Here is a 27,958-nt window from a genome sequence, read left to right as displayed (position 1 = left end):
GGAGGGGTGTGAGCCAATGGGCGCGCAGGCCGGCGGCGCCGGGGAATTCCGCCGCCCCGCCCCCGCCCGCCGCCCGCTCGGCCCGGCGCCCCCCGCAGCCCCGGGCGCCGTGCGTCCAACCCGGCCTTCGGCCCTATCCTTGCGCGGCTTCCCCGGCCGGTGATCGTCCCAACAGACTGGGCTGTCCGGCTGCCCGGCTTGCCCTCGTGCGCGCTTCGCCCTGAGCTTGCCTTTGGGCTGTCGGTCCCTACGGGCCGGGCCATGCCGAGTCGCCGCGCTGCCAGAGAGTCCGCGCCCGAGCTAGGGGCCTTGGGTAAGCAAAGTGGAACCTCTGGGGCGGGGCCGGTCTGGGGGAGTTCGGGGCGCTCGGAGTCATCTGCGGATTCCCGCAGGTTTCGCGCTTCGGTGCGGAGAGTACGAGGGTGGCGGGGACACTGCGTGAGGGACGAGGCAGAAGGTAGAGGATGGTGAAGGGTCCTGCCGGGGAGATACAAGCTAGGCGTCCCGCTAAAGAGTGAGAAGGGGGCGGGGCCTGAGCCTGAGGCAAAGAAGGGGGCGGGCCCGGCGGCGATCGAGGGGAGGGGCGGGGCATAACTCTGAAGGGGAGGAGCCGGACGCCCGTAGGGGCGGGACAAACTTCTAGAGGAGGCTTCTGGTTTACAGAGTGGGTGAGGCTGCGCTAAGGAGTAAGGGGCGGAGCCTAATTCGAGGAAGTAGCTTTATGCTCTCCAAACAAGGGGGACCCTCCTGCAAGGCCTAAAGGCAAAGAAAGAGGCGGGGCCTAGCTTCAAGATTTAAGGGGGAGCGGAGCCTGACCTGGAGGAGGCGGACCCAGGACTGTGCTTGACAGGAAATAAGGGCGGGGTCAGGCTCCAAGAGCAAGAAGAGGTGTGTGGCTCAGTGAGTGGGCGGGACTTACCGGGGGTGGGGGGGAGAAGGAACGGGACGTGGTGACAGGTTTAGGGACGGGGCGGGGCTTGTTCAGAAAACGAAGGGAGGGGCCTGATGCTGGGATTGAAAGGGGGCGGGGCCTTTAGCGAAATGGGGAGAGGAAAGTTCTCTAGTGACAAAGTATTGGGGCTCGGATTTCGCCCTGAGGGAAGAAAGGAGACGGGGGGGGGGTACGGGGGGTTTTCCTGAAGTATCAGGAGTCCTCCAAGTCTCACCTTAGTGGGGAAAGTAGCAGATATTGGGTGGTGACTGGCGGGGTCAAGGGCAGAAAGGAAAAGTCAGAACTTTGTCAAGAGTTAGAGTGAGAAGGGTGGCCTCACTTGAGCTAGGTAAGGAAGAGGGACTTTGTTCAAAGGGCCAAGCCAGAGAAAGGAGCAGGGTTGTCAGAGTCTCTGGTCCTGCATTTGTTGATCCAGGTCTCCGTCTCCCAGGTTCCAGTGACATCCCTTCGCTGTCCAGGACCACAGGTGAGCAACCCTCCTCGGTCCCTGCCCATCTGCTTGTAGGAAATAGGATTGGAGGAGCTCCTGTGGAGAGGGAATGAGTGTACCCACTTGCAACCTTTGTCTCTCCCTGCTGGTCAGTGAGTCCTTACTTGCCTGCCCATAGTTCCAAGGCTATCAGAAAGGTGTATAGTTCTAAATGCTGATCCCTAAGTAGAAGCCCTTTTAGATGATCCCCACCATCCATTATCTTGGACCTTGGAACTGAATCTCAGAAATGATGTTACCACCCCCTCACTGGGTGAATCCACAAGAGATTTCCCTAAAACTACCTCAGTTTTATCCATCTGTATGATGAATTTCATACCCATTTCTTTCTTTGTGGGGATGGAGAAAGTTAGATGAGTCGATGCTTACAAGTTCACCGTTTTCCGATTAGTGGTAACTGTTAGTGGCATAGTCATGATAACAAAAGCAGTAATCGCTTTTACTTAGACAGTGGTAGCTCTCAGACCATGTGCATTCAAATTATCTGGAAGCCTCATTAAAGTGGGGAGAGGGAGCAGGCAGGGGTGGTCTTGACCTTTATTCGCAGCACTCAGGAGGCAAAAGCAGGCAGATCTCAGTGAAGTCAGCCTGGTCTACAGAGTGAGTTCCAGGACAGCCAGGTCTATAGAGAGAAAGCTGTCTCACAACAACAATAACAACAACAACAATTACCAAATGGCAGTACATGCCTGTACTGTACTGTAATGTTCTCAGCACAGGGGAGGCTGAAGCAGGGGCATGGGCACAAATTTGAGGCCATTGAATGAGTTGGAAGCCAGCCTGGCTTATAGTGGTACCCTGTATCAAAACACAAAACAAACCCACACACAAGACGAACAGAAGATGTAGCTCAGTTGAGAGTTTACCTAGGCCCTGGGTTTGATACCAGCACTCTATAAAATGGGGCCTATTGATTCACACCTGTGATTCCAGTAGCTCGGGGTGAAAACAGGAAGATAGAGTTCAAGGTCATCCTCCGCTACATGTCATGTTCAAGGCCTATCTGAGTGTCTCCGTTGTTTTTCTATTGCTGGGAAAAAAACACTATGACCAAGACAAAGGATTTATTGGGACTTAATAGTTTCAGAGGGGGGCTGGGGATTTAGCTCAGTGGTAGAGCGCTTGCCTAGGAAGCACAAGGCCCTGGGTTCGGTCCCCAGCTCCGAAAAAAAGACCAAAAAAAAAAAAATAGTTTCAGAGGGTGAGCCAATGACCATCTTAGTAGGGAGACTAGCATCAGACAGGCAGGCATAGGCTGGAGCACTAGCTGAGAGCGCATCTGCATAAGGCAGAGAGCAGCCGAGAGAGTGAGAAGAAAATGGGAAGGGTAGGACCTTCTGAATCCTCAAAGTCTATGCCCAGTGATACACTTCCTCCAACAAGGCCACATTTGTTAACACTTTCCAGATAGTTCCACCAACTGGAGATTAAGTATTCAAACATATGAGTCTATGGGAGCCATTCTCATCCAAAATATCATACTGGGCAGCATAAGAAACTGTCTCAAAGGGGCTGGGGATTTAGCTCAGTGGTAGAGCGCTTACCTAGGAAGCGCAAGGCCCTGGGTTCGGTCCCCAGCTCCGAAAAAAAGAACCAAAAAAAAAAAAAAAAAAAGAAAAAAAAGAAACTGTCTCAAAGTGAACTAAATAAACAAAAAACCTCAAGGGCTGGTGGTGTAGCCCAGTGGTAAAACATTTGTTGAGCATGTACAAGGCCCTGAGTTCCACCCTGTCTTGGGGTTTTTATTGCTGTGAAGAGACACCAGGACAATGACAACGTTCATAAAAACCTTTAATTGTGAATTATGGTTTCAGAGGTTTTGTTCAGTATTGTCCTGGCAGAAACCACAGCAGCATGCAAGCCGACTTGGTGCTGGAGAAGGAGCTGAGAGTTCTACATCTTGATCTGCAGGCAGCAGAGGAAGACTAGATGCCACACTGGGTGTAGCTCGAGACTATGCAAACTTAAAGCCCATCCCCAGCAAGGCCACACCTAGTCCAGTAAGCCCACACCATCTAGCAGTGCTACTCCTTATGGACCTAGGGAGGCAATTGCATTCAAACTGCCCCACCTTGGCTGTCCTAGAACTCATTCTATAGATCAGGCTGGTCTCAAACTCAGAGACCACTTCTGCCTCCCAAGTGCCCTGAGTAAGGGTATAAACTGCACTGCCACCCAGCTTACTGTAGCAACTCACAAAGAAAGACATTTCACTGGGGCTGGCTTACAGTTCAGAGATTTAGTCCATTGCTGTCATTGCAGGAAGCATGGTGGCATGAAGGTAGACGTAAGGCTGGAGAAGTAACTGAGATTTCTATATCCAGATCAGCAGGCAGCAACAAGAGAGAGTGATACTGGGCCTGGCTTGACCATCTGAAACTTCAAAGCTCACTCCCAGTGACACGTTTCCTCCAAGGCCACACCCACTCCAGTAAGGCCACACCTCTTAATAGTGTCACTGCCAAACTCAAAACCACACTCATTTTGATAAAACAAATCAAAGAAAATAAAGCAATCTGAACAAATTTCAGCTGATTAGACAGTATTTCTGCCATCTTTTGCCCCGACCTTAATATTTCTGTCTACTTACTGTATGGACCTCTTTCCAGGATCTTTATATAATTATCAAGGCCTGAATTTCTACTGTCTGAGATAGGCTAGGTGACCTACCCCCTCCCTGCCTTTGATCTAACTTTTTAAGATCGAATGTCTCAATGTTTTATTATCTACGTCTACTTACTGTATAAGCCTGTGTCCCAGCTTTATCTATGTCCTACCAGGAAAAAGAATCCCAGAAATCCCATGAATAGGCCGTGTTTAAAGATCCCGAGAAATTGTTGGCAAGACTTTTTCAAATCTTCTCTAAAACATTTTTTCATTCAATCTCCCTAACTTCTCTCTTCTCTGGAGCTCAATATTTTCTGCATCTACTAACTTGCTCTCGGCCTCTCATCTTAAGGTCTTTGTATCAGTTCTGGACCATAGGTAGAAATCCCCCATGTGGCTTGGGAAAAATCTGTATTCCCTTCAGTCCCAGATCCAGGCGTGGTGATCCACACCTTTAATCTGGGTCACAGCTTCTCCCGGAGACCTGCATAATGACATTGGAAGAAGGAAGATTTGCACTTCTTCTGATTTGCACTTCTTCGCCTGCTTGAATGTACTTGCCAGCACGCCTGTTGGAATCTCCTACTAGCCTTGTTTATTGATTTCCAGGCAGCTAGAGTGAGGGTCTTAAAGCCCACACCCACAGTGACACACCCACTCCAACAAGGTCACATGCTTTATAGTGCCACTCCCTGGGCTGAGCATATACAAACCATCACACCTTCTATTCTTTTTTTTTTTTTTTATTTCATGTATGTGGGTACACTGTAGCTGTCTTCAGACACACCAGAAGAGGGCATCAGATCTCATTACAGATGGTTGTGAGCCACCATGTGGTTGCTGGGAATTGAACTCAGGACCTCTGGAAGAGCAGTCAGTGCTCTTAACCACTGAGCCATCTCTCCAGGTCCCCACACCTTCTATTCTTTTTTTTTTTTTTTTTCTTTATTTTTTTCGGAGCTGGGGACCGAACCCAGGGCCTTGCGCTTGCTAGGCAAGCACTCTACCGCTGAGCTAAATCCCCAACCCCACACACCTTCTATTCTTAAAAACAATTAAATCACTTTTTAAAAAAATCTATCCTTTAATTACCTGCTTGTAGGAAGCAGGCAGCTTTTACTGTCTGGCTCTGCCTCAGAGTGGCCATACTGTCTCTTTGCACAGCAGGCAATCCCAGCATCTGAGAGCTGAGGCTCCGTGTTCCTTTGTTTAAATTTCCCTGTCCCACACCCTGCACTCTGCTCGCTGAGAAACCAGTTCTCCTCTCTTCCTAGATTTTTACCACTGTGTGTGTAATCCATCCGAGAATTCTTAAATTAATAGTGGATTCTTGCCTTCCCCTTTGGAGCCATGCCATCTGTTTTGTGTAGCTTTTACTACCCTGACTAAACTCGGGGAAAGGACCAAGATACCAGCCCCTGCCCAGAGAATACTGATTCTGCGGATGAAAAACACAGACCCGCACAACTGTTCACTTTTAACTTGCCTCTATTGGCCCAATTGCCGGGTGCCCCGATCTACCTCAGCAAGTGTGCCCTTCCGGGTATTCCTAGCTCAGCAGTCTAAATCTGCACTCGATTTCAGCTGCTCAGCCACCCTCTGTCCCAGCTCAACATTTATAACTGCCCTCCTGTAGTCGCTCTGCCCGAGGTCTCACATGCCTGCTTGGCTTTTCTCCTTCCCAAGCATGATAAACTCTCCCTCTCCTCTCCTTGGGGCCTCCAGCTTGTCTGTCAGGACCTGGAAGTCCCACCTATTCTTTCTGCCCAGTAATTGGTTCGTGGCATCTTTATTGATAGATCAAGAACCAATTGGGGGGCTGGAGAGGAGCTCAGTGGTTAAGAGCACTGACTGTTCTTCCAGAGGTCCTGAGTTCAATTCCCAGCAACCACATGGTGGCTCACAACCATCTAAAACGGAATCCAATGCTCTCTACTGGTGTGTCTGAAGGTAGCTACAGTGTGCTCATATAAATAAAATAAATAAATCTTAAAAAAACTCAAACAATTGAAAACAGGACTTTCGAATCAAAACCACCCCTCCGTCGACACCTCTGTCTCCTGCTCGGGATACGTGTCGGCCCGGAGATCTCCGTAATAGATCTCCGTAATAAACCTCGCCTTTGCTTATTACATCAAAAAAAAACCAAACCAAAACAAAACAAAACAAAAACAAAAAACCCACCCCTCCATACCTGGAGTCCCCATATTTGAGTATGCTGAGGCAGGAAGATCTCGACTTTGAGGTGATCCTGTTTATAGTAAGATCCTACCTCAAACAAAACAAAACAATCATAAACATTATTTCCTGAGATTTGGAAGACAGAGCCAGCTGGATCTTAGTGGGAGAGCTGTATAGCCTCAGTCGTTGTCTATGCCTAGACTTCTCTCAGAATGGACCCCAGAAGCCCTGATGCGGGCATAGGAAATGAGAGTTTCAGAGGTGTAGAAAGGCAGGGGATGGTGTTGGACACGGGGGTGACCCGCATGCTGGTTAAGGACAAGTATGAACTGAGGCTTGTGTGGTCTGAATCACAGCACTGAGGTTCCCAAGTCGCTCCTGATTACATCCATTCGGTTATTATTTACTGAGTACCAGTTCTACATCAGACTCAGTGCTGGTCATTGCTGGGGTCATAGCAGTAACCAAGATAGTCAGTCCCAGCCCTGTCCTTACAGGACTACTCCCTACCCAGACAAGGAAGCAGTTCTATAAACAATTAAAGGTGGGATTATAAAAGGCAGTGTTGACTGTGAAGAGATCGTGGGGTCAATGACATTCAGAAGTAGGGTGGGGACAGGTTGATGGAGCAGGGCAAGTGGAAGGACAAATTCCTCCCTTCTGATGTGCCAGGCATAAGCAGAACTGGGGGTAAAGTGAGACTATGGCAGACGTGGTCCCCACTCTTCCGTACTCAAGTTGAGTGTGTCTTAGACAAATGACAGGAAAGCGCGGATCTTCTGGACCTTGCCTGAGAGCCACATTTTCCGTTTGATTGTTGGAGTTCAGTATCTTTCTAAGTTACCCAGGCTGGCCTGGAAGAGCTCCAGCCCTCCATCCACAGCATCCTGAATGCCAGGATGGCAGTGGTGTGGCTCACACCCAGCTCCCAGGACCCCCAAGTAGAATTTCCTGAGTTGAGGTTTGGTCTGGTTTTGACAAGGTCTCTCACCCTTTAGCCTAGGCTGACCTGAAGCTCATTGTGTAGCCCAGGCTGGCCTCAAGACCTGCTTCATTGTCTTAGTCCTGGGAATACAGTCCCATGCCACAATACCTGGAAGTTCAAATTTGTCTCTGCATCTCCAGGTTCATCTAAGAAGGGTTTTCCCAAACAAAATACTTGGAGGTTGGTCCTGTCAGGTCCCCTCCGATCTCAAAGCCTTAGCATTCCTGATCTCACTGGAAGGGAACTTGGCATCTACCGATCTCACAGATAAATGAGATAAGGGGTGCATGAAAACTGCCTTGTTCGGGGGCGAAGTTCGGGCTGCCAGGAGCCACTCCCAGGAGTGTGGAGAAAGAAGGGCAGGAGGCAGGGGAGGAGGAGGGACCTGGCAGAGCCTGGGATACTATGTGATCAGTCCCCAGCCAATAGCTTTCACAGGAACGCTCTAGTCAGTTGGGTGACCCTCCCTGCTGAGTGACTTCTGGGCCCATTTGCTTCCTCTGGCTCCCCCAGTCCTGTATGGGGAGGTTGGTTTCCATTACGTCGTTGTTGATTTCTACTGGGGAAGAGATGAGGTCTCACTAGGTATGTAGCGTGGTTGCTACCCTCTCCTCCCCATTCCCTCTGCAAAATAGGGGTGGGCCTGAGATTTTGGGAGCTGGGCTAGTATGCAGAGTGGGCAGCACCCCCAGTTTGATCAGTTTCTTCGGGCCCAAGGTGGACTTTCAGGATGGAATGTATGCACAGTTTATTAAGAACCGTTCATGTCTGTCAGCTACACAAATCCACACCCCAAATTCACACAGAGCTCCCCTTTCTCTGTGTTCCACGAGTTCCTGGCAACACTAATCATTCCTGGTCTGAGGCTGTTAATGGATGGCAGGTGTTGGGTGGGGGGGGTCTTGAGTTCCTGGGTCCCCAACATTAAGAACTGAAGGGATAGAAGGGACGAAGGCGATTGGGGATGGAAGCTTCAGGAAGTCTGCCTTGGGACAGGGTGGGGGAGTCTGTGTAGATCTCATGTCTGATGGTGTCTGACCTTCACCTTTCTTTTCTCTTCCTTCCACAGATGAACTGGGTGAGTATCAGAAGGCAGGTGTTTGGGAGGATGAGGGTCCTGGCACTGGTAGAGCTGGGACACACCTTGTTTGATGGGAGCAGGCTCTGGTGTGATTCGAGGAGTACCAGGGATTTGAGCAAGGGATGCTCCCAAACTCCAGCACACTCAGCAGGTGTCTGTGCTTCCGTTCTCCATGGCCGGTGCTCACTCGTGGGTGACAATGGTCTTTCTTGTGCCGGACCCAGTGCCAGGCACCAGGAATCCAGCTTTGAACAAAACTAAATCACTACCCTGGAGGAGCTAGCAGTGTGGACTGTGGAGTGGTCAGGGAGAACACAGAATGAGCAGGGGAAAGAGGGGTTAGGGGGAGACTTGGCAGAGGGGCGTGTCTGGGAAGACACAGTGCAGCCAGGCATGCCCACATCTCATACCTGGACCTCTGCACCCACAGGCAGGGGCAGGTAGGTCAGATCCATGCCTGAGTCTCCACAATCACAGTTGGAGGCGGGAAGATTAAAGAGAATTTGAGCCAGGGGGTGATGGTGCTCCCCTTTGATCCCAGCACTCAGGAGGCAGAGGCAGGTTGATCTTTGAGTTTAAGGCCAGCCTGGCCTACAGAGCCAGTTCCAGGACAGCTAGGGCTACACAGAGAAACCCTGTCTCAAAACAACAAAACAAACAAAAACAAAAACAAAAACATAAACAAAAAAAACAAGAGGAGGAGGAAGAAGAAAAGAAAATGAGAGACAGAAAGAATTTGAGTGCAGTCTGAACTACATAGTGAGTTTTAGGCTAGCCTGGGCTACAAAGTGAAAAAGGAGAGATAAAAGGGCAGAGAAGAAAGGGGGAGGAAGGTGAAGAGGTGTGGCTTTCACAGAGGGGGCAGCAGCATGAGGTGCCTTATGGGTTGAAAGGAGGGAAAGCTGGGAACTGGAAGAGAGGAGGAACAAGTTCATGGCCCTAAAGGTCACCACACTAGGTGGGTAAAAGAAACAGAAAGAGTTAAGCTGTTTTTTCCTCAGAGAATGGACTTTAAGGATGGTTTTGTTTGTTTTTGAGACAGGGTTCCAAGTAGCCCAGGTTGAAGTTGGGCAGTGGTGCACACCTTTGATCCCAGCACTTGGGAGGCAGAGGCAGGCAGATCTCTGTGAGTTTGAGGCCAGCCTGGTCTATAGAGTGAGTTTCAGATAGCTAGGGCTACACAGAAAAACCTTGACTTGAAAAATCAAGAAGAAAAAAAGTATCCCAGGCTGGCCTTAAAATAACCATCTAGTTGAGGATAACGTTAAATTTCTGCTTGCCATCTCTCTACCTCCTTGGGGCTGGGATTGGATGTAGTGCTGAGGTGGAACCCAGAGCTTAATCCCTGTGCATGCTGGGCCAGCACTCTATCAATGGAGCTGCAACCCTCTGTTTATTTGAGACAGGATCTTGCCGTGTAGGCCAGGGGAAGGCTCAAATTCATGCCTCCATGCTAAGCAATGTTATACCACTGATCCTTACCCTAGCTCCTCACTAAGATTGTAGGCAGTTGTTCTACCACTGAGCCAGACCCCCAGCCCTCACTGGGGGATTCTAGGCAGGGGCTCTACCACTGAGTCACGCCCCCAACCTCCTTACTGGAGTTCATTCTACTAATGAACCATATCCATATTTGAGGCAAGTTTTATGTGAGGACATTGTTGGCAGTAAAGGAGTCAGGAGCCATGGGAGTCTTCTAGGCAAAAGAGGGATGGGTTGGTGCTAACGAAATCCCTTTGGCTGTGTGAAATGCACAAATACAAACTGGCAACTGCCGCAGTCCAGTTGGGAGATAGGTGGTGGGTGGGGCAACAGTGGTTGAAGGAGCTTCCAGGGAAAGTGAATATGGTTTTTAAGTAGAGGCCCAGTGGTGAAAGTGCTACATGGAGTTTCTCCTGGCCCTTGTCTGTATTCGCAGCACTAGAGAGGCAGAAGCAAGAGGATCTTGTATTGGAGAGCAGCCTTGGCTACCTGGTGAGACCCTGTCTCAAAAACCCAAAGGGAAGGGCTGGAGTGCTGGCTCAGTGGTTAAGAGTGCTAGTCGTTCTCCCACAGAACCCTCGTTTGATTTCTAACACTCATGTTAAGAGACTCACAGCCACCTGCAAGCCCAGCTCCAGGACATCTGACACCCTCTTCAGGCCTCTGCACCTGGGCACTCGTTGGCACACACCCCTACATAGACGAATGCATACGTGTAATTTTTACAGATCTTTAGAGGATTGGAAAGCTAGCTCAGTAGTTAAGAGGACTGGCTGCTCTTCCAGGGGACCAAAGTTCGATTCCCAGCATCCACATGGCAGCTCACAACCACTGGTAACTCCAGTTCTAAGGGTTCTGATGCCCTCTTCTGGCTTCTGAGGGCACTGGACCCTCCAAGTGGTGCACAGACATATATGCAGGCAACACACACACACACACACACACACACACACACACACACACACACACACAAAGAGAAAAAAATCTTTAAGAAAAATCAAGGTTGAGCCAGGGTAGTAGTACACACCTTTAATTGCAACATTCTTAGGCAGAGGCAGGGGGATTTCTGTGAGTTTCCGGCTTTACCAAGAATGGGAATTGGGAGACAGGGCTTCACAGAGAAACCGTGCCTCCAAAAAAGCAAAACCAACAACAAACAAAAAAACCCAAATCAAGAAAAAAAATTGGGTGAATTACAGGGTGTGGTATATATTCCAGCAGAGGGTGGATCTTTATGTGTTCAAGACTTGCCTGGTTCCAGGCCAGCCACAGCTACACAAGGAGGCCTTGTCTCGGAAAACTAAAAACAAATCAAAACAACCACCAAAAAAACCAAAGGACAAAAAGGAAAACCAAGCAGAGAAAGTGTGAGAAGGCAGGAAAGGAACCTAGCCCTGTCCCTCCCCAGCCTCACCGGTCTCCTCTGTTTGTCCCGCAGAAATCATCGACGAATATATTAAGGAGAACGGCTTCGGCCTGGACGGGGCACAGCTGAGTGAGATGCCTCGTCTGGTGCCCCGCGGGCCGGCCTCACTGAGCAGCGTCACTCTGGGCCCAGCTGCACCACCGCCTCCTGCCACGCCGCCCTGGAACTGCACACTGGGCAGGCTGGTATCACCCGGCCCATGCCCACGGCCATACTTGGTCATCACAGAGCAGCCAAAGCAGCGTGGCATGCGCTTCCGCTACGAGTGCGAGGGTCGCTCGGCTGGCAGCATCCTCGGGGAGAGCAGCACTGAAGCCAGCAAGACTCTGCCCGCCATCGAGGTGCGTGTTGTGCTGCTGTGCCCTTGTGGTGCCTGGTAACAGGATCGCCGGGCTGCATCCATCTGCAAACCTCGAAAGGGCCTGGGTGGTGGCTCACACTTACAAACCCCGGCGCTTCCAGAGAGGCTGGGAGGCAGGAGGATAGAGGGGCCATCCTGGATTACAGAGTGTGGCCCTTTCTTTAAAACAACGAAGACAACAACAAGCTATATGACATCGCGTGTGAGGCTGTTCCAATGACAAATTAGCATCTGGATCCCAAAGGCGTGCCATCCAGTTACCCTCAACCTCCCATTTCGCCACTAGAGGGAAGCACTGACTCAAACTTCACCGTGAAGTGTATGTCACAGACTAGGCTGCTTTCAGAGACCAGGCCAGCAGAGCCCAGACACAGATCCAGAGCAAAATGGAGAGAGTCAGTGCAGTCTACTGGGACTGGTTATTCTCTCCCCCATCACCTATGGCTACTGAATAAGAAGTCAGCTTTTCTATTGGATTTTTTCAGCAATGGGAAGTGAACGTAGGTTTTTTTTTGTTAGGCAAGGAAGTACTCTACCACTGAGCCACGCCCCCAGCCCCTCACTGGGGGATTCTAGGCAGGGGCTCTACCACTGAGCCACGCCCCCAGCCCCTCACTGGGGGATTCTAGGCAGGGGCTCTACCACTAAGCCACACCCCCAGCCCTCCCTGGGGGATTCTAGGCGGAGACTCTACCACTGAGCCATGCCCAGCGTTCTGATTTTAATTTTTATCTTGGGTCACATACTTGTCGCCCAGGTTGGCACTTAACTTTCTATCATTCCTCAACTCATGAGTAGCTGGAATTACAGGCTTACACTATCAGGCCTGTTTTTTGTTGTGATTGCTTGAACATTTGAACCGGAATCTACAAATGTTTCCCAGGCTGACCCCAAACACTGCTATTCACAAAGAGATCCTTCTGTCTCAGCCCCCAAACTTAGGCGGAACTACAGGTGTATGTCATCCTGTCCAGCTACCTTGTCTCTCTGTCTCTGTCTGTATGTCCAGCATATTCTTTCTCTCTCTCTCTCTCTCTCTCTCTCTCTCTCTCTCTCTCTCTCTCTCTCTCTCTCAGTTATGTTTGCTCAGCTCTTAGGACTGCATCTACCATGCTTGCTGACACAGGCCTTTCATCCAAGCATGTAGGAGGCAAAGGCAGCCAGTTCTCTATGAGTTTGAAGCCAGACTGGTCTACATAGTGAGACCCTGTCTCGAAAAAAAAAAGTACATTTCAAAAAAATGTGAAAAAAATATATATATACACACACTGTTGATGTCTTCAGACACCAGAAGAGGGCATCGGATCTCATAACAGATGGTTGTGAGTCACCATGTGGTTGCTGGGAATTGAACTCAGGACCTCTGGAAGAGCAGTCAGTGCTCTTAACCACTGAGCCATCTCTTTAGGCCAAAAAGTACATGTTTTATGTGTCTGATGTACCGGTGCAGGCCTTCCAACACTCTGGAGGTGGAGACAGGGGGATCAGAGGCTCAAGTTCACCCACCAGCTACATAGTGAGTTCTAGACGATCTTGGGCTACATGAGGCGTATCTCAAAAATCCAAGGAAGAATGGGTGGCTCACACCTGTAATGTAGCGTTTGGAAGGCTAAGCCAGAAAAGTCGGGAGTTCAAGGCCAGCCTGGCTACATAGCAGATAAGAGGAGACATGAGATCCTGTTTCAAAACTGTGTTAAGAGAAAAATCCAACAGAACAGGTGTGGGTAGGAAGGAAGAGACACAGGAAGGGAGGAGGAAGGGAGGGCACGTTGTTGCAAGGCTACTTGGCCACTGTTGACATGTTTCCAGCTTTTCGTAGGTTAGAGATTGTAAGCAGTGCCTTTCCCTGGTTTTCTTGCCCTGGTTTTCTAGGGAGAAGAGGTGGGGTTAGCGACAAGGGAGCCCCAGGGAGCCTGGATGGGGACAGGGGTCCACCAAATTCCCAACAAGCCCATGTCTTCCTACAGCTTCGAGACTGTGGCGGGCTGCGGGAGGTGGAGGTGACGGCGTGCCTGGTGTGGAAGGACTGGCCACACCGGGTACACCCACACAGCCTTGTGGGGAAAGACTGCACGGACGGCGTCTGCAGGGTGCGGCTGCGGCCTCACGTCAGCCCCCGGCACAGGTACCAGACCCTGACCTCTGACCCCCAGCTTCTCACCTCTGCTCATAGAGATTCCAAAGGTGAACATCAGCACCTGGAAAAGCCCAGGTCATCGGCATCTTGGCCAGAGCCTCCCTATTGCTCATCTTGGATGGACGGGGAAAGTTAGGCGTGGACAATGCTATAGCGTGCACCACACTGAACACCCACCATCCACGTTCACATCCGTTCCATATTTGCTTTTCATTTTGCTTTTTGAGACAGTGTCTTGCCATGTAGTCAAAACTAACTTGGAATTTGAGCCCCTTCTGCCTCAGTCTTTATAGGCAAGTGCCACCAGCCCAGCCCACACCCATCCTACTTATCTGCATTCTGTAGAGGAGATAGAGGGTCAGAGAGGGAAGGGAGCACAGATGTACTGTTAACATCAGAGCTGCCCGTGGACTCCAGACCCAACTTAGCGGAGTTGCCCGTGTCAGAGGACAATGTATGGGACTCGGTTCTCTCCTTCCACTGTGTGGCTTCCCTGGGTTGACCTGGGGTAGTTTACACTTCTGACAAAGACTTTTCCCTGCTGAGCCATCTAATTGACCCTAGCTTTTGTTTCTGAGACAAGGACTCACATAGGCCAGGCTAGCCTCAAAATTCACTATCGTGGCTGAGGATGACCTTCACTTTTTTTTCTTTTGACAGTCTCACACTGTAGCCCTGGCTGGCCTGAAACTTGAACAGAGAACATCTGCCTGCCTCTGCCTTGCAGTGCTGGGATTAAAGGGCGCCCTGCCCACTGACTTTGAATTGATGATCCTCTTGCCTCTACCTCCTGAGCGCTAAGAGTACAACCGCAGCCATTTATTGAGTATTTATTTATTGTTTGTTTTTAAGACAGCATTTTTCTATGTAATAGCCCTGTCTCTCCTGGACTCGATATGTAGACCAGGCTGCTCTTGAACTCACAGTGATTCGCCTGCCTCTTCCTCCCGAGTGCTGGGATTAAAGGCCTGGCTCCATTTAATCTTCTACTTAGTTTAGAGGGAGTGTTTTTCTAGGCCCATAGGCTAGCCCCAAATTCAGGATCCAGCTTCCCCAGTGCAGAGAATCCAGGCTTTCTTTGCACCTTTGTTACTATGTAAAGGAACCAGGCTAGCCTTCCTACAGGAAAGAGTAAGGCAGGTGCTAGGACAGTGTGCCTCCTGGTGGCCTGTGAGAGCTTAGTGTCCCAGGCTTTTCCCATGCTCCTCCTTGCCTTGTGCCTACAGCATCTGTGCAGCTGCCTGTCCTGTCCACTGGATGCCACCCCTCACCACCTCTCTGTCTCCCACTCAGCTTTAACAACTTGGGCATCCAGTGTGTTAGGAAGAAGGAAATCGAAGCTGCCATTGAGCGTAAGATCCAGCTGGGAATTGACCCCTACAATGGTAGGTGCCCCACTTGTCTCCCTAGCCACTGTCCCTTTAGCTGGTTTTTTTTTTTTTTTTTGGTTCTTTTTTTTTTTTTTTTTTTCAGAGCTGGGGACCGAACCCAGGGCCTTGCGCTTTCTAGGTAAGCGCTCTACCACTGAGCTAAATCCCCAGCCCCCTTAGCTGGTTTTTGTTCCAGTTGGTTGGTTGGTTTTCTTTTTTTTGGGGGGGGGTGTTTTGGTTTGGTTTTGGGTCTTCTTTGTTTTTGTTTTTGTTTTTTTATTGTTGTTGTTTTTTGGTTGTTCAAGACAGGGTTTCTCTATATAACCCTGGTTGTCCTGGAACACATTCTCTAGACCAGGCTGGCCTCAAATTCAGAGATCCACCTGCCTCTGCCTGTTGAGCATTGGGCTTAAAGGCGTGCGTCACCACTTCTCAACTTTATTTATTTATCTATCTTATGTATTTGAGTACACTATAGCTGTCTTCAGAAACCAGAAGAGGGCATCAGATCCCATTACAGATGGTTGTGAGCCACCATGTGGTTGCTGGGAATTGAACTCAGGACCTCTGGAAGAGCAGTCAGTGCTCTTAACCGCTGAGCCATCTCTCCAGCCACTTTTTTCTTTTTAAAAAAAAAAAGGAAATTAAAAACTATTACACGTATTTCTTTTGTGTGGCTACATGTCTGTTTTCCACGGTGTGGGCACGCCTATGGAGTTCCAGGGGTGTCCTGGGGGAGTCAGCTTTTCCCTGGTGGGCTCCAGCAAATGAAATCAGCTCTCAGGCTTCGCAGCAAGCGCCTTTCACGGCTGAGCCATTTCACTTGCCCCTTTATTCGATTTCCCATTTTGATTTTCAAGACGAGGCCTCAAGGTAGGCCAGGCTGTCCTTGAACTTACCATGTAGCTGAGGATAACCTCGAACACTGACTCTTCTTGCCTCCATCTCCCCAGTGCTGGGACAAGCATCCATCACCCCGCCTTAGCGCCCTCCCCTTTATCACTGTGCCTGCAGCAGCTCAGCTGACCGAGGCCTCCCTTTGCTCTCTCCAAGCTGGCTCCCTGAAGAACCATCAGGAGGTCGACATGAATGTTGTCAGGATCTGCTTCCAGGCCTCCTATCGCGACCAGCAGGGACATTTGCACCGCATGGACCCCATTCTCTCTGAGCCTGTCTACGACAAGAGTAAGTCACGGGTACCATGTTCACCAGGAGGGAGTTGTCACAGGCATGGGAATGTATCCGGGACAGTGGCATGGATGAGCAGGGCATCATTGTGGGTTTTGATTGTTTTCTGTTTCCTTCTTGCCTGATACATTTACACAGAGGCTTGGTGCTCACAGTCTCAGGGGAGCTGGGTCTCCACGTCCGTTCTCTTTTTCCCTCCTGGGCACATGGTGAGTGCCATAGCCCCAGACATCACGTTCACATCCAAAGCTCGGGATGGGCAGTGCCATCCCATAGGCTTCTACAGTCCGTGCCTTGTCTGTTTCTGTATGCATCTCTCTTTTTGTTTTTTGTTTTTTAAAGATTTGTTTATTTATTATATATAAGTACACTGTAGCTGTCTTCAGACACACCAGAAGAGGGCATCAGATCTCATTACAGATGGTTGTGAGCCACCATGTGGTTGCTGGGATTTGAACTCAGAACCTCTGGAAGAACAGTCAGTGCTCTTTTTTTTTTTTTTTTCTTTTTCTTTTTTTCGGAGCTGGGGACCGAACCCAGGGCCTTGCGTTTGCTAGGCAAGCGCTCTACCACTGAGCTACATCCCCAACCCCACAGTCAGTGCTCTTAACCGCTGAGCCATCTCTCCAGCCCGCATCTCTCTTTTTGTCTGGAGCTTTTCACTGATGGACTCTGTTCCGTGACAGATGTGTACACACGCGCACACACACGCGCGCACACACACACACACACACACACACACACACACACACATCTAGTGCATTATGATTCTTCACTGATTTCACCGTCTTCTCCCTTTCCCATGGGGCCCTTCCACATTCACGGCTTTGCGTTTTATTTTGTAGTCCACTGATTTTAGTTGGGACCCCGGTATGACCACTGCTTGGGAACTCTGCGCTGGAGCCTGGTGGGCTCCCTGTTATGCTGCCTCCTCCTTCCTAAGAGCTGAGAGGACCAGCATGGATTACCATAACCCATTTCCTGGGGCTAAGGATTGAACCCAGGCTCTGGTGCATATCAGTGAAGCACTTGAGCTACATCCCCACCCCAGCCTGTATTATTAATTAATTAATTAATTAAGACAAGATCCCGATACATATCTGAGCAAATTAGCAATCCTCCTGCCACCACCTCTTCAGTGGTGCAGTTGCAAGCAGACATTACCATAGCTGACAATATGCAGGTTTTGCTCATAGCCTCTGCACAACCTCTAACTAATCAGCAGTGGCCATGGGGAGGGAATGCTCTGACTCAGTCTAGCCTTTAAGATTATCGCTGACCTAAGGGAGGACTTATCATGGCTGATAAGGAGTGGTCCCTAGTTTTGAGAGCTGTTACCAAAAGGACAAGGACTGTGGATCAGGTGATGGTGTACTATAAGAACATCAGGTCAGGTTGCTGACACACATGGTGACACATGTTTGTAGTTCCAACCACATGGGAGGATCAGGCAGGAGGATGGTAAATCCAAGGCCAGTTTGGGCAGCTGATCAATATTAATCCAGTGAATACAAAATGAGGGCTAGGGCGTGGCTCAGTGGTAGAGCCCCTGCCTAGAATCCCCCAGTGAGGGGCTGGGGGCGTGGCTCAGTGGTAGAGCCCCTGCCTAGAATCCCCCAGTGAGGGGCTGGGGGCGTGGCTCAGTGGTAGAATTCTTACCTAACCAGTATACGATCCTGTGTTCCAAAACTTCCACTTTGGGAAACAAACAAAACAGTACTGCAGGTTGTAAGCGCTGATCTAGGGGTCTTGTGTCACCCTCATCATGCCACACTAAGCGGACTTCAGAGTAGAGTTCTGGCTACTGTCTGTCGTACCCTCCTGCCTAAGCATCCTGCGTTCCACCTGGATGGGGTGTTTCGCCCACCTGTCAGCAAGTACCTTGTGATGGCTCAATTGTTGCCTTTCCTTCCACTCTTCTTTTTAGAGTCCACCAACACCTCTGAGCTGCGGATTTGCCGAATCAACAAGGAGAGCGGGCCATGCACAGGTGGTGAGGAGCTGTACTTGCTATGTGACAAGGTGCAAAAAGGTGAGGGGTCCATAGTCTTGTATGGACAGAGGGGAAGGCGGTGCTGGTTAGACAGGGCAGCGCTCTGGATACAGTCAGAGCCCAGCTGCAGGGCACACAGATGCAGGCGAGGGGTTTATGAGCCCGCTCAGGTCTGCCAAGTATGGAAGCCTTGGAGCCAACCAGGTCTGTGCAGCGCTCTTTCAGGATGCTGCGGTGCTGGGATGCAACTGCACAGGTGCATTATGAGGCCGGGGGCGTGGCTATCGGGAGAGAACCTGCCAAGAATTCCCCAGGGAGGGGCTGTACCACCACTGAGCCACGCCCCCAGCCTCTCCCTGGGGGATTCTAGGCAGGGGCTCTACCACCGAGCCACGCCCCCAGCCTCTCCCTGGGGGATTCTAGGCAGGGCTCTACCCTGATCCAAGTCCCGGGCTCTCCCTGGAGGATTTTATACAAACTCTGTACCACTGAACTATATCCCTAGGCCTTTTACATCAAATTTTTAGTCTTCCAGGTTTTACTTAGAATTCACAATTCTCCAGCCTCAGTCTCTGCTGATTACTGGCAGGAGGCAGGAGTTTTGCTAATTTGCTCAGCTCCTGTAGTGGGATTGCATGTCTTTGTCACCATGCCTGTGTTACTCTCTTTGGTGTAGAGAAGCTAGGTAATTGGGTTTGTTTGTTTGTTTTTGTATGTTTTAGACAGGGGCTCACTGTGATTTCCTGGCTGGCCTGAAACTCATTATGTAGATCAGGCTGTCTTAAAATTTTCAAGAATGTCCAGCCTCTACCCTCTGAGTGCTGGCATTAAGGGGGTGCACCACTATGCTGGGCCTCCCTGGGTCCTTTTATCATTTGTTGTTTTTTTGTTTTGTTTTGTTTTTTGCTTTTGTTTTTTTTTAAAGATTTATTTATTATATGTAAGTACACTGTAGCTGCCTTCAGACACACCAGAAGAGGGCATCAGATCCTTTTTTTTTAATTTTTTTTAAAGATTTTTATTTATTATATATGAGTATACTTTAGCTGTCCTCAGACACACCAGAAGAGAGCATCATATCCCATTACAGATGGTTGTGAGCCACCATGTGGTTGCTGGGAATTGAACTCAGGACCTCTGGAAGAGCAGTCAGTGCTCTTAACCGCTGAGCCCTCTCTCCAGCCCCCTTTTATCATTTGTAATACTGGTTTGATTAGGGTAGAATGAGTGAGTAGGGACCCCGTGGACTGTCTCATGCCCTTGGCTTAGCTGTATTCTCCCCCCAATCCACCCTACCAGAGGACATATCCGTGGTGTTCAGCACAGCTTCCTGGGAAGGTCGTGCTGACTTTTCTCAAGCTGACGTGCACAGGCAGATCGCCATTGTGTTCAAAACGCCACCATACGAGGACCTGGAGATCTCAGAGCCCGTGACGGTCAACGTGTTCTTGCAGCGGCTCACAGACGGGGTCTGCAGCGAGCCGCTGCCCTTCACGTACTTGCCTCGGGACCATGGTAACCACTCACGCAGCGACCCCCACCCCGAGACCAGGTCTTTGGGGAGATATGAGAAGCAGAAAGAAAGCAGGCCCAGGGGCAGTAGCTCAGTCAGTGTAGGGCTTGCCCTGCAAGGATGAGGACCTGAGTTCAATTCCCAGCACCCCTGCAGAAAGCCAGCCAGGGAGGCGCATGTCCCTGGCACTGGGAAGACGGAATCAGCTGGACTCCTGAGACTCTCTGGCCAGCCTAGTCTGACCAGCAAGTCCCAGGCTAGACAGCAAACCACAGGCCACTAAGAAACTATCTTAAAACAAAAGAACATAACAAAAGAGGAAGTTAGATGACAAATGAGGAGTGAGCACCAAGATTGGCATTTGGGCTCCACACATGCTATAGAGGTGGTCACAGGGAGGAGGAGAGAGACAGGAGGAAAGCCATGTGATTAGCCAGGGCCAAGGTCCTGAGGTAGGATCCAGAGAGAACCGCATTGGGCTTTTATCCTATTAGGATATAGAAATCTACTTACATAAGTTAGTGAAGAGCCTTTCCTTTTTATAGCGACCCTTGTGACCAACTGTCATAGTGACTTCTGTGACTGTCATAGTGACTTCTGTGACTGACTGTCATAGCGACCTCTGTGTTTAACTGATGTATGACGTTTGGATACCTCTGCTCTCCTGAACAGACAGCTATGGTGTGGACAAGAAGCGAAAGCGGGGACTGCCTGATGTCCTTGGAGAGCTGAGCAGCTCTGGTGTGTCCCTTTACCCCTGCCTACACCCATCGCTAGGTCCCTGGGAGGGTACGAGTGACCTGCTTGGGGTGGGTGGTTGTTGGGATATGGAACCCTCATCTTCACCTCCCCCTCAGATCCACATGGAATTGAAAGCAAGCGACGGAAAAAGAAACCAGTGTTCTTGGACCACTTCCTGCCTGGCCACAGCTCCGGTGAGTGTGGTGTCTGTAGCCCCTCCTTTCTGTGTATGCTAACAGGAAGCCCCTGACCCTGTTTTTCTGGCTTCTTTTCTTTTTTTTAAAGATATATATATATATAGATATAGATATATATAGATATAGATATATAGATATATATTGTCACTGTCTTCCGACACACCAGAAGAGGGCATCAGATCCCATTACAGATGGCTGTGAGCCACCATGTGGTTGCTGGGAATTGAACTCAGGACCTCTGGAAGAGTAGTACGTGCTTCTAATCACTGAGCAACCCCTGCAGCCCCTTCTGGCTTCTTTTTTCCCCCCATAATTTAAAAAGAATATTTTATTTTCTATGTTTGGGTATTTTGCTTGCACGTTATATGCATGCTTGGTGCTTACAGATGCCAGAAGAGGGTGTCAGATTCTGCCATGGGGTTGCTGGAAATGGAACCCGTGTCCTTGGCAAGAGCAGCCAGTGCTCTCACCCCCTGAGCCATCCTGAACCCTTTTCTGATTTCTTTACATCCTCTGAATGCTTGCCCAAGGTCAGTAGCTGACCACTTATCTAGCAACATGGAGTACAAAGAATAAGGGGTCAAGGGTTGGGGATTTAGCTCAGTGGTAGAGCGCTTGCCTAGCAACCGCAAGGCCCTAGGTTCGGTCCCCAGCTCCGAAAAAAAGAAAAAAAAAAAAAGAATAAGGGGTCAAGAAGTCTGGCAGTGGCTCACATCTATGATCCCAGCATTCAGGAGGCTGAGGCAGGGGAATTACCAGGAGTTGGAGGCCAACACAGTCTACATAAAGTTCCAAGACACACTGGGGGCTCTGTGAGAGACCTTGTGTCAGACATACCTTCCCACAGAGGAGTAGTCAGAAGGCTTTGGAGTCAGAGTAGGGGACGCTCGTGTTCTCTGCAGGGACACAGTTGCTGGGTTGTTCCACATCCCTGAGCCTCAGGGCTCCTTAGAAAATCTTTTTAAAAATACCTTTCAAGTTTATTTTATTATTTTATTTATCACGTGTGTCTGATATGTGTATGACTTGTATGGAGGCCAAAAACCAACTGAGCACCTTTAACCCTAGCACCCATGAGGCAGAGGCAGGTGCATCTTTGTGAGTTCAAGGCCAGCCAGGGCTGACCACACACTGAGAGCCTGTTTCAAAATGATAATTACTAGTAATAATAATAATAGTAATAATAATCAGCAAAACACAGAGATCCAACTTTTTCTATTCTTTCATTCCCTCACTATGAAAGTATTCCATGGGTTGAACTCAGGGCATGAGGCATTCACAGCAGTATTTTACCTGTCAAACTACCTCACCAGCCCCGGGAGGGCCTTTAGCGACCTGCCTTGCACATCGTCGTTCACTCCGGGCCGGGCTGTGGCTCACATGGCAGCTAGCAGTCACCTGGGCTGCCCAGAGCCCTGCGTTTGTCCCCAGCACCACACAGGTTGGATGTGGTGGCACTCACTCAGCTCTTCAGAAGTCAAGGCAGGCAGGTCAGAAGTGCAGGGTCATCTTAGCTATAATATATGAAGTCAGGGGTTGGGGATTTAGCTCAGTGGTAGAGCGCTTGCCTAGCGAGCACAAGGCCCTGGGTTCGGTCCCCAGCTCCGAAAAAAAGAAAAAAGAAAAAAAAATATATGAAGTCAAGGCTCACGTGTGCTAAACGAAATCCCATCTTAAAACAAAAACAGATGCAATCTCTGACTATACCATATGGATGTGTCTGATCTCGTCAGGGAAGCTAAGCAGGGTCAGGCCTGGTTGGTACCTGTGTGGGAGCCGGTCCAAGAACACAGTGTGCTGTGGGTTGAACTTTTTATTTTATTTGTTGTTTCTTGTTTCAGAAACTATCTCCATAAATGAAAGCAAGCTTGGGTGGGGGCTGGAGAGATAGGTGGCTCCACTGACTGCCCATGTGGAGGATCAGGGTTCGAGTCCCAGCACCCACTTGGCAGCTCACAACCATTTCTAAGTCCAGCTCCAGGTAACCCATTGCCCTCGTCTGGCCTCCATGGACACTGCGTGCACCTGATGAACAGACAAAATACTTATGCACATAGTGAATATAATTTTTTTTTGGTTCTTTTTTTCGGAGCTGGGGACCGAACCCAGGGCCTTGCGCTTCCTAGGCAAGCGCTCTACCACTGAGCTAAATCCCCAACCTATAATTTTTTTAATGATTAATTAATTTACTATATATGAATACATTGTAGCTGTCTTCAGACACACCAGAAGAGGGCATCGGATCCCATTACAGATGGTTGTGAGCCACCATATGGTTGATGGGATTTGAACTCAGGACCTCTAAACCATCTCTCCAGCCCTTGAATATAATTTTAAAACAGGACCTCAAATACTGGGGCCTCAGACTCTCAAATACTGGGATTACAGGCTGCCTCACCACATCCAGCAAAAGTAGTTTAAATTTTTCTTAACTAAATTAAGTTTATTGTCATCTGTGTGTGAGTGTGTAAGTGCCCACGTAGAGGTCAGAGGACAACTGTGAGGAACTGGTCCCCCAACACCGCCCTCCCTTCCCCCGGCCTCCCACCCTCTCTCCTTACACTGTGAATCTGGGAGTCAGCTTTGCTCACTCAGGAAGTATTGTCCACGGACCCGTCTGTCAGCCCAGTGGTTTGTGTGAGGCAGGGTCTTACTTTGCATCCCTGTCTGGCCTGGAACTCACAGAGATCCTCCTGCCTCTGCCTCTCAGGTGCTGGGGTTAAAAGTGGGCACCGTCACACCTGGCCCTCAATTTTGTTGTAATTTTCAGCCAGTCTGTCAGTCCGGCACAGGTTGGCTTGGAGCTCATGGAATCCTGGCTCAGCCTCCCAAGTGCTGGCATTTCAGGTCTGAGCCACTAGGGCCGAGCCAGTTCTTCAGTCTCATTTTAAAGGTCTCTCACTCACCAGGCTGACAGTGGAGAACTGGCATTGAACTTGTGGTCTCTCTTCCTGTGCCTCTCAAGCGCTTCCGCCATAGGTTCGTCCTGTCACTCTGGGTTCATATGGTCCTGGGAACTGGGCCCAGGGCCTCTTGCATGTTGGGCAAGCACTCTCCCACTGAGCTATAGCCCTAGACCCAAGTGAGTCCCTTTTTACAGACACCCAGTGACAGACCCCCTAAGCCGGCTTCCTGTTTATTCCTAAGTTCGCACATCTTCATAACGTGGTGCCTCGCTTTTCGAAGATTTAAAAAACCAGGGGTTCAGAGAGGTGACAAGCCGAGTCTGAGGTCACAGGGTCGGGGATCTGCAGTGGGGCGAAAAACTGGACATGCAGACATCTGTGTGGAGGAGCAGGGATTTGTGTGACTGACAGCAGTGGGCACAAGGACACAAGGATGGGGCTCAGCTCATCCATCTCCAGAGCCTTTCCCAGCACAGCCACCTGCTGGCCAGTTCTGACCACACACACACACACACACACACACACACACACACACACACACACACACACACACAGAGAGAGAGAAAAAAAAATGGAAGAACAGAATTTTTCCCTACTACCCTCAGCTTGCCCAGAGCACCCAAGTCCCAGCCAGTCTCCAGTCACCAGAGCCAGGGGGTTGCTGCCAGGGGGGGTTTGCTATTTGTTTGCCCTCTCTGGTTTTCCTGCAGCCGGTATCTATTGCATGACTTTCTCCCTAGCAACGCTTGGCTCCTCCTCCAGCTGCCATCATGTGTCCCCCAAGTCTTGTGGCCCCGCCCTCATTCCTGAGGCCAGAGTCACTTGAAGCCTACATTGTGGTAATTAGAAAACAACCTTGGAAAATAGCGGAGGAATCCGGAGTATGTGGTTTTTATCTCATGCAGACTCTTTTTTTTTTTTTTTTTGGTTCTTTTTTTCAGAGCTGGGGACTGAACCCAGGGCCTTGCGCTTCCTAGGCAAGCACTCTACCACTGAGCTAAATCCCCAACCCCTCATGCAGACTCTTAGGCAGCCCAGGCTGATCTTAAACTCAGAGATCCTCCAGCTTCTGCTAGGGTTAAAGATGAGGGCCACCATGGGGTTGGGGATTTAGCTCAGCGGTAGAGCACTTGCCTAGCAAGCGCAAGGCTGTGGGTTCGGTCCCCAGCTCCGGAAAAAAAGAAAAAAAAACAAAAAAAACAACAACAACAAAAAAAAAAAAAACATGAGGGCCACCAGACCAGTCCTGGCTAAGGTCATTCCATGTTTATTTGCATTCACATCAGGTTCCAAACAGGAGGCTGGAACATTGTTTCACCTTTTACCGAAACGGGAGAGGTAACTGCTCCAGGAAGGGTCTGGTGCCCTTCTCACTGAGTAGATTCCCTGGTCAAAGGCAGCTGCCATGGCACCCCATGGTTCTGTTGGCACAACACCAGAGACAGTCTAGTTTCATTTTGCTGCTGTGAGAAACACCAGAATCAAGTTACAGCTCTGTAGGGGAGGAGGAAGGTGTTTATCTCAGCTCTGGGTCACAGACCATCACTGAGGGAAGTCGAGGCAGGAACTTGAAGTAGAGACCATGGAGGAACGCCATGGCTGGCTTGTTCCCTGCCAGACCCGTGCTCAGGTAGCTTTTTTTTTTTTAATTTATTTTTATTTATTCACTTTACATCTGGATCTCTGTTCCTGTTTCTTGTCCGGGTGCCCCCTCTCACGCTCCCTACTCCTTCTCCTTCTTCTTTGAGAGGGCGGAGGCTCTACCTGGCTATGCCCCACCCTGGCACATCAAGTCTCTGCAGGCTAAGCACATCCTCTCCCACTGAGACCAGACAAGGTACCCCAGCTAGGGGAAAACGTATTCCAGACAGGCAGCAGCTTTTGGGACAGCCCCTGCTCCAGGCGTTAGGGACCCACGTGAAGACGGAGATGTACATCTGATATGTATGTGGGGGGTGGGTAGGAAGGGGATTCAGGATTGAGCTTTATTTTCCCAGCCCGAGACCACCTACCAAGGCAATGTTGCCTCTCACAGCGTGACGGGTCTTCCTGTGTCAATTAACAATCAACCAATCAACGCAGTTCCCTGTTGTCACGCCCCTAGGCCAAGCTGATCTCTGTAGTTCCTCAGTCCCTTTCAGATGGATGCCATTAACAAGAAGAGAGGGCTGGTATGGCGTTCATACCAGCAATTGGGAGACTGAGATAGAAGAATTGTGAGTTCCACAGTGGCTGCAAGGGAGTCTCAGTCTCTCTTTCTCTGATGCTCTCTCTCCCTGGCCCCCATTACCCAGTCGCCCGCAGCTATGTCCATAGCCCTGCTCCCTGCTGGAGCCTGGCTTCTGCTCGGGTTCTGGGAATAGACAGCTGAGGCTGGCTTGCTCTTTCTGCCTCGGTTTGCTTTTTAAAGGAGCGGTGCAGCTGGGGGACATGTGCAAAGCCTCGGTTTGATCTGCAGCACCACCACATAAATAAATCAGATGTGGTAGCACTTAGGAGGTGGATGCAGGAGAATCTGGAGTTCAAATCACTATAGGCTATTTAGCATATTTGAGTTCGGCCTGGTTTGTAAGAGACCGCGTCTTGTTTTTAAGTTTTATAAAAACAACATTTATTTATTTATTTTGCATGCGTGTGGGTGCATACATGCTGGTTGCATGTGGAGATCAGAAAACAACTTACATGAGTCAGTTTTCTTCTTTCACCATGGGGGTTCCGGGTCTGACCTGGCATCAGTCATCAGGGATGTCAGGAAGCACCTTTAACCAATGAGAGGTCTGGATGGCCTGAGACCCCGCCTTTATTTTCACTTCCATCTTTGTCTGTGTGAGTGTATGCCACAGATATGCAATTGCCCGTGGCGGCCAGAAGAGGGCATCAGATCCCTCTGGATCTTGAGTTACAGATAGATTTGAACTGCTGGAAGTGGGGGCTGGGAACCCAACTCTGGGCCTTTGCCGGAGGAGGAAGTGTTCCTAACCACTGAGCCATCCCTCCAGCCCTCCCAACCTTAAAGACAGGGTCTTGGGAAACTCACATGTGTTGTACATACATATATACATTATTATACACAAAGGCAGACACTCATGCACATTAAAAAATGTGGTCTGGTGTGCTGGTTCAGTAGGGACAGTTGTTGTTCCCCCGCTACCCCCCACTACCACCATGGAGCTTGGACCTGAGTTCTGTCTCCATGTAAAGGTGGCGGGAATGAAGTGACTCCACAAAGTTGAACTCTGACCTCCTCCCATGCACTATGGTGGCAGGTATGTCCACTCACATACATCATGTACACACTCACACACATATCCATACACGCTAAAAATGAGGAGAGTGGTAGTACTTCCTTTCTACTCTGCTTAGGGTTAAAGGCCCAAGATGGAGTCCAAGTTAGTTACTGTCTGGCCAGAGGTAAAGCCTGCCATTCTTCTCTCCTCATCAGGCTTGTTCCTGCCGCCATCGGCTCTGCAGCCAGCAGACACTGATTTCTTCCCTGGTACCATATCCCTTCCTGGGTTGGAGCCTCCTGGCGGCCCTGACCTCCTGGATGATGGCTTTGCCTACGATCCCTCTGCCCCAACGCTCTTCACTATGTTGGACCTGCTGCCCCCAGCACCACCACTTGCCAGTGCTGTGGTGGGTAATGGGGGTGCAGGGGCCACGGTCGTGGAGTCTCCTGGCCCAGAGCCCCTGTCGCTGGACTCTTTTGCAGCTCCGGGCCCTGGGGATGTTGGTACTGCTAGCCTTGTGGGCAGCAACATGTTCCCTAACCAGTACCGAGAGGCAGCCTTCGGGGGTGGCCTCCTGTCCCCAGGGCCTGAAGCCACGTAGCCTCTGAGTTGACCAGGAGGCAGTGGGTGAGGCTTGTGGTCCAGCACTCCATCCCCGAAGCCAACCTTGATCAGTCTTCCAGCTTCCTCATCCTGAGTCGGACGTCTGCAGTGCTGTTGAGATGGGGTGAGCGCCTGTTCTCTTTGAGCCCATTAAACAGAATGCGGAGTCCGGAGAGGAAAAGGGGCTCCTGCAGGTGGACCCCTTCTCAGGACAGAATCTCAAGATTGTACATAGGGGATAGGGAGCAGATCCCCAGTCTTCTTCCCCAATCCTGAAGAAGGGGGTAGGTTGTTTGTTCAGTTTTCCCAATAAAAATTAGTTTTTTGAGCCTTTGGGGTCTTCTCTCTTTTTTTGCTTAGGAAACACTAGGTTTGTGTGGAACAAAACAGTTGTAGTTAAGAGGCTAGCCAGATGGCTCAGCGGTTAAGAGTTACTGCTGCTCTTCCAGAGGACCTAGGTTCAATACCAGCATCCACATGGGAGATCACAATGTGTGATGGCTATTCTTGGTTGT

At 50.0% G+C, this 27,958-nt stretch overlaps 1 protein-coding gene across 15 annotated transcripts; it reads left to right on the top strand.

Annotated features, from left to right (window-relative positions):
- The first annotated feature begins 64 nt into the window (after positions 1-64).
- Relb (RELB proto-oncogene, NF-kB subunit) lies at positions 65-27,771 on the top strand. 15 transcript variants are annotated; one of them, XM_087635038.1, is made up of 11 exons: positions 65-313; positions 1,383-1,418; positions 11,217-11,545; positions 13,533-13,690; positions 14,996-15,087; positions 16,126-16,257; positions 18,188-18,292; positions 19,553-19,768; positions 20,439-20,507; positions 20,624-20,701; positions 27,053-27,771. In XM_087635038.1, the coding sequence occupies exons 1-11, from the start codon at positions 262-264 to the stop codon at positions 27,439-27,441; spliced, it is 1,656 nt and encodes a 551-aa protein (XP_087491164.1). In that variant the 5' UTR covers positions 65-261; the 3' UTR covers positions 27,442-27,771.
- Positions 27,772-27,958: the final 187 nt, after the last annotated feature.

The sequence above is a fragment of the Rattus norvegicus genome, chromosome 1 (assembly GCF_021556685.1).
Source record: "Rattus norvegicus strain SHRSP/BbbUtx chromosome 1, alternate assembly SHRSP_T2T, whole genome shotgun sequence".
Lineage (NCBI taxonomy): Eukaryota > Metazoa > Chordata > Mammalia > Rodentia > Muridae > Rattus > Rattus norvegicus.
The sequence above is the reverse complement of the archived record's forward strand: the minus strand, read 5'-3'. Positions and strand labels throughout refer to the sequence as shown.

Excerpts from the sequence above, each read along its gene's own strand:
- Relb (XM_087634754.1), top strand. The coding sequence starts at position 10,180 with ATGGAGTTTCTCCTGGCCCTTGTCTGTATTCGCAGCACTAGAGAGGCA. Across the intron at positions 15,088-16,125 it reads GGGAATTGACCCCTACAATG|CTGGCTCCCTGAAGAACCAT; the intron begins GTAGGTGCCCCA and ends GCTCTCTCCAAG. Across the intron at positions 20,702-27,052 it reads CCTGCCTGGCCACAGCTCCG|GCTTGTTCCTGCCGCCATCG; the intron begins GTGAGTGTGGTG and ends TCTCCTCATCAG.